The 5,586-nt window shown below is 31.0% G+C and overlaps 1 protein-coding gene across 2 annotated transcripts; it reads left to right on the forward strand.

The window, feature by feature from the left end:
* The first annotated feature begins 2,295 nt into the window (after nucleotides 1-2,295).
* On the forward strand, nucleotides 2,296-5,360 carry LOC123224978. Of its 2 annotated transcripts, XM_044648787.1 has the most exons (4): nucleotides 2,296-2,550; nucleotides 3,942-4,066; nucleotides 4,247-4,325; nucleotides 4,462-5,360. In XM_044648787.1, the coding sequence occupies exons 1-4, from the start codon at nucleotides 2,394-2,396 to the stop codon at nucleotides 5,163-5,165; spliced, it is 1,065 nt and encodes a 354-aa protein (XP_044504722.1). In that variant the 5' UTR covers nucleotides 2,296-2,393; the 3' UTR covers nucleotides 5,166-5,360. The 2 variants fall into 2 exon arrangements, with proteins under 2 accessions (XP_044504722.1, XP_044504721.1); XM_044648786.1 differs by having other exon boundaries at nucleotides 2,297-2,550; nucleotides 3,942-4,325.
* Nucleotides 5,361-5,586: the final 226 nt, after the last annotated feature.

Genomic DNA, 5,586 nt, shown 5'->3' on the forward strand with positions numbered 1-5,586 from the left:
ATTAACATTCTAAGGTATTTTAAACTATAGAATTCGAATTTCAGTTTCGTTTTTTCGAATTTCACCGTTTTAAGATATATCGATCGTATTTTTCAGATTTTTGAATGATTTTTCGATTGTTGACATTCTAGGGTATTTCAATGTTTAGAATTTGAATTTCAGTTCCGTTTTTTCAAATTTCACCATTTTAGGATATATCGACTCGTATTTTACAGATTTTCAAATGATTTTTCGATTATTGAGATTCTAAGGTATTTCAAAGTTTAGAATTCAAATTTCATGTTATGTTTTTTCGATTTTCACCGTTTTAGGATATGTCGACTCGTATCTTCTAGATTTTAGATCGATTTTCGATTATTGACATTCTAAGGTATTTCAACGTATAAAATTCAAATTTCAGTTCTGTTTTTTCGAATTTCACGATTTTAGGATATCTTGACTTGTATTTTCTAGATTTTCGAACGATTTTTTGATTATTGACATTCTAAAATATTTCAATGTATAGAATTCGAATTTCACCGTTTTAAGATATATTGACTCGTATTTTCCAGATTTTCAAATGACATTTTTGATTGTTGATTTTCTAGGGTATTTCAACATTTAGAAATTTGAATTTTGGTTTCATTTTTTTGATTTTCACCGTTTTAGGATATATTGACTCGTATTTTTCAGATTTTGGAACGATTTTTTGATTATTGACATTCTAGAGTATTTCAACGTTTAGAATTCGAATATTAGTTTCGCTTTTTTATCTTCACCATTTTATCATAATGAAATCCTATTTTTTAAATTTTGTCATTTTTTTCAACATTACTATATTTGTGGTTACTTGTTTGTTTTTTATGAATGTCTTACGAATTTATGTAACACTTTTATATGTTATCTTATATCAAAATATATCTATCTGTTTTTAACATTCCATTTAAAACGTTTTTACAATGTTTAGTATCAAAATACCCTATATATTTTTTTAATATTGCATTTAACCCCTTATAATTATCTAATATTTTATTTAACACCCTTGTATAATATCTTGTATCAAAATGTATCTATCTATTTTTAATATTTTATTAAAAACGTTCTTACAATGTTTAATATCAAAATACCCTCTATGTTTTTCTAATATTTATTTAACCCCCTATATTTATCTCACAATTTGTTTAACAACTTTTTATGTTATCTTGTATCAAAATGTATTTATCTATTCTTAACATTTCATTTAAAACGTTCTTATAATGTTTAATATCAAAATACCCTCTATATTTTTTAATATTTCTTTAACCCCTTATACTTATCTAATATTTTATTTAATACTCTCATATGTTTCCTATTATCAAAATACATCTATTCATTCTTAACATGTTTTTAAATCCTTCATGATATTATGAAATATCAAAATACCCCCATGCTTTTTTTAATATTTTTTTAACCCCCTATAATTATCTAACTTTTAATTTAACACTATTGTGTGTTCTCTTGCATAAAAAAATATCTATCTATTCTTAACCTATTATTTAAATCTTTCATATATTATGTAATTTCAAAATACCTTATATATTTTTTAATATTTAATTTTCCCCCCTACAATTACCTAATATTGCATTTATCACCCTTGTATGTTGTCTTATATCAAAATATATCTATCTATTTCTAAAATTTCATTTATAATACTCTTACAATGTTTAATATCAAAATACCCCCCGTTTTTTTATAACATTAATTTAACCCCTCATAATTATCTAACACTTCATTTAACACCCTTATATGTTGTCTTGTATTAAAATACGTCTATCTATTCTTAACATGTTATTTAAATATTTTATATATTGTATAATATCAAAATACCTCCCATATTTCTCTAACATTTATTTAACCCTTATATTATTATCTAATATTCAAGTATCCCTTTTATATGACATATAAACTAGATTTAACAAATAAAATTAAGTTTTTAGGATAAAATTCGTATAAATACCTTTTTTCGATTCGAATTTAGAAATACGAACTTCTTCTATCTGAACGAACCCGTACTAATTGATATTGAGTAAAAATGAGAATGAGAATGAATGTTTAAATGATATGAGAAGTGTGTGTAATAAGAGTGAGAGAGAATTTATATAAATGTGGTGAAGGGTAATTTTGATATTTTAAAAAAAGTTTAAGGCATTTTTGCTTAAGAATAAAAAATTTGGGTATTTTTTTTTAAGAATAGTGAAATCGGACATTTTTGCTTAATAGAGACGTAATTCGGCCATTTATTATAATTTCCCAATTAAATATATCACCTTCTTAAATTAAAAGAAAATTTCCCTGCTTAAACGGTGCGTTTTCTCTTTTCCCCTACACCCACAAAGTCTCTGTTCTTTGGAGTTGCGGCCGGTGAACCAGGAATAATGGAGTCACTGTCGATAAACCAACTAATCTCTGCAACCAACCAACGAAACCCACTTACCCCTTTTCATTTTTCTACGAGAAAACCAACTCTTCACTTCCAAACTCGGCCTCTCCGCTTCGAGGCTTCGATTCGCTCCAAACAATCTGATTATCAAGGTAACATACAAAATCTCTAATGGGGTTTCTCAATATTGAAAATTTTCATTTTCTAGTAGTTTAATTGAGTTTTTAGCTCGAATTAAGTGATCAGCCAGGTGGGTTTTAATAATAACGGAATAAAATTTCATCTTTTGCAGCCAAAGGTGATATAATTTTAGTGTTAAGGGTACATCCCTGTAATTTTGCTGGATACAGGATTTTAGTAACGTAATGGAGATTTTGAATGTGCTGTGCTGTACTTGTAACATTGCTAAATTATAAATTGTAATGCCATGTTATTTTAGTAATATACAAGGTTTGGCTTGGAAATGTTACCATTGCAGCGTGTTAATTGAGTCTTAAAAGGAAACTAGGAGTCTTGGGTTTAGATTTTATCAATTTATTAATTAAATTAGGCTTTTTTGGCTGAGATTGTTGATAGAGCTAGAGCCAATCTTGTGTATGTAGTTTTGGCATTTATGTAAAGGCAATCTTGTGAGTATTTCAGAGTGAAGGTTGAATTTTTCATGTAGTTTGAGTGTTATCTAACATGGAAATAAATATATTTGTGGATGTCTGGGGTGGCTGGAGCATCTCAAGGTTTTACCTTTCTCAATTTGTAGTATCTTACACTTTTAAGGTGGTGCCGTCTCTGGGTTGAATTTGCCTGGAAGCTTGTGGGTGGATCACACATATACTTCTTGAATAATGATAGAAATATATAAAATATATAGTCCCAGCATAAACTATTAGAGAAGATGTTATCAGAGTAGAAACTAAAAATAAATTAAACAAATTTAAGTAGATAAAGTAGCAATCATAAGTGCTGTTGCATTATTTTGTACGTGTGACATTACTTGATTGAAGTTATGTGGAGTAATAATTGTCATTGTATCTTTGGGCGCTTAAATGATATCAATTTAAGGGGTTAATCATTAATATGTCAAACCTTTGTCCTGGTTCAGACTGTATGAAAAATTCTCTTTTACGTTCCAAATTGTTGACCGTCAAATTGTACCCTTACACACTTTGAAAGAGGCCTAAGCCAGTAGCATAGCTATACACTTATGTTAGTTGTGGATTGATGTTATGTGCAACAGGAGGCTAGGCTGTGTTAGGTGTCAATATATATATTCTTGGAAACTATGATGGTTACTCAACAGCCAAGTCAAATCTTAGCTCTGACCTCGACGAATTTTCTAAGGTATTATGATATCAAGGGCCTTTTTAGCTTTGAATATCTGCACTTCTGTGACTGTAGAATAACATCTTCGTTAACTTAAGGGGAGTATAACTATAATGTCTATATGTTTGCTTCTTAATTATGATTTTTGTTTCAAGATTTAGCCACACTTGATTGAATATAATTTTAAATCATAATTTAATGAACATAAAAGTATCTGCTTCAGACTTTCAGGGCTACACAAAACCTTCACGTTTGTTGCCAGCCACAGAAGTTAAAGTCTGCACTGAAGCCTCATTAGAAAGGATTATTTCATCCTTCAATTTCAGTGGAGCTCAGTCTTTATTTAAGGTCAAGATACAGACAAGTAATATCTATGGCTCAAGTTTGAGTGATTTAACTGCTGGTATACTCTTATGTGTGATAGACATAAACGGTAACTCAATACTACAGTTGATACCACCAAATTTGGTGACTGATTACTCTGCCAAGACAAAAAACTCTGTTGATTCTGATATTGTCCATTTCCAGAGAGGTTCTTTGGATGAATTCACCTTTGAGGGACCTAGACTGGGAAAAGTTGAAGCCCTTTGGATCAGTCTAGAATCAGGTTAGTAAACTTTATATAAACTATTCATTAATTTGCAGCTATGGCATAATGTTTTGTTTGAGAAAGCTACCATAATTGTTTGTTAGCATGAGTTAAAATTTTGTCTTCTAGTGTTTGACTGGGATTCTAAGGACAGGTCAGTGGAGATTAGGAGGTGCAAGCCTGACAGTCATCAACGCTTCGCGACCTTCACCAAAAGAAGATGATAGAGAAGAAATGAAGTATACTGTTTACTGCTATGACTTTGAAGTTGATGACATCTTGCTCGGTGAGGGTGGTGATGCATCCATGGTGGAGATTAGACCTTCCAATATAATTGAGTTATCTGGGGTTGACCCATTCGCCTTATTGAGTCAAAGCTTTTTGCAGTCAACTCCGCTTTTGAGTGGTGGGATTTCGAATGAGGAAAGCATGAAGGAATATGCAGATTTGAAATTCTCCTTGCTACTCTATGATGCCATTTTGACCTTCTTTGGTTCATCAATTGCATCCTTCTCAGCTGGTGAAAGCTCTGCTTATGCATTCTTGATTGGTGGGGTGAGCGGTTTTCTGTACTTGTTGCTATTGCAAAGGTCCATTGATGGATTGCCAGCTCTGGCATCATGTTCCAGTAACCATGGACTAAATTTTGATAGAGGATTCAAGGGTCCATTGTCAACCCTCGCTTTGGTTATAGGATTTTCTCTTTTAGCTATCAAGTATAACTCAGGTGACGATATTCCATTCATGTTGACTCCAAGAGAACTCTTGGTGGGGATGATGGGATTTTTCACATGTAAAGTTGCTGTTGTGTTGGCTGCTTTCAAACCTGTGTCATTGAATTTGAAGGAGAACAAATGATAAATTCTTGTTCCATGTCCTCTGCAGTCAGAAGAAAGAGAGATTGAACAGTGCAGTTTGGTTTAGACCTCTGATTAGAGATTACACAGTTGTATAAGTATACACCTAAAGATGATCCGCATACTTGTAAAGGAAATGACCTGACAGTGTTAATGCTTTATAGGCTTAATTGATCAATCAGCAATATTTTCTTTATGATTCTACCTTTAAATTCAGTGCCACTACAGAACACTAAGCTATTTAAGGGCGGTAAGTCGTATCTTTTATGGCTGGAATAAATTCTCGTTGTGGGTGTGGTTTTAGGTACCCGAGTAAACAAGCCCTTTTAGGACCAACTTTAAACATTTAAGGTGTATTTCGTTCCAATAATTTTTTATTTCTTAAAGATAATTAATTAGAAGATTATTAAATATAAATTATT

The sequence above is a fragment of the Mangifera indica genome, chromosome 9 (genome assembly GCF_011075055.1).
Source record: "Mangifera indica cultivar Alphonso chromosome 9, CATAS_Mindica_2.1, whole genome shotgun sequence".
Taxonomy (NCBI): domain Eukaryota; kingdom Viridiplantae; phylum Streptophyta; class Magnoliopsida; order Sapindales; family Anacardiaceae; genus Mangifera; species Mangifera indica.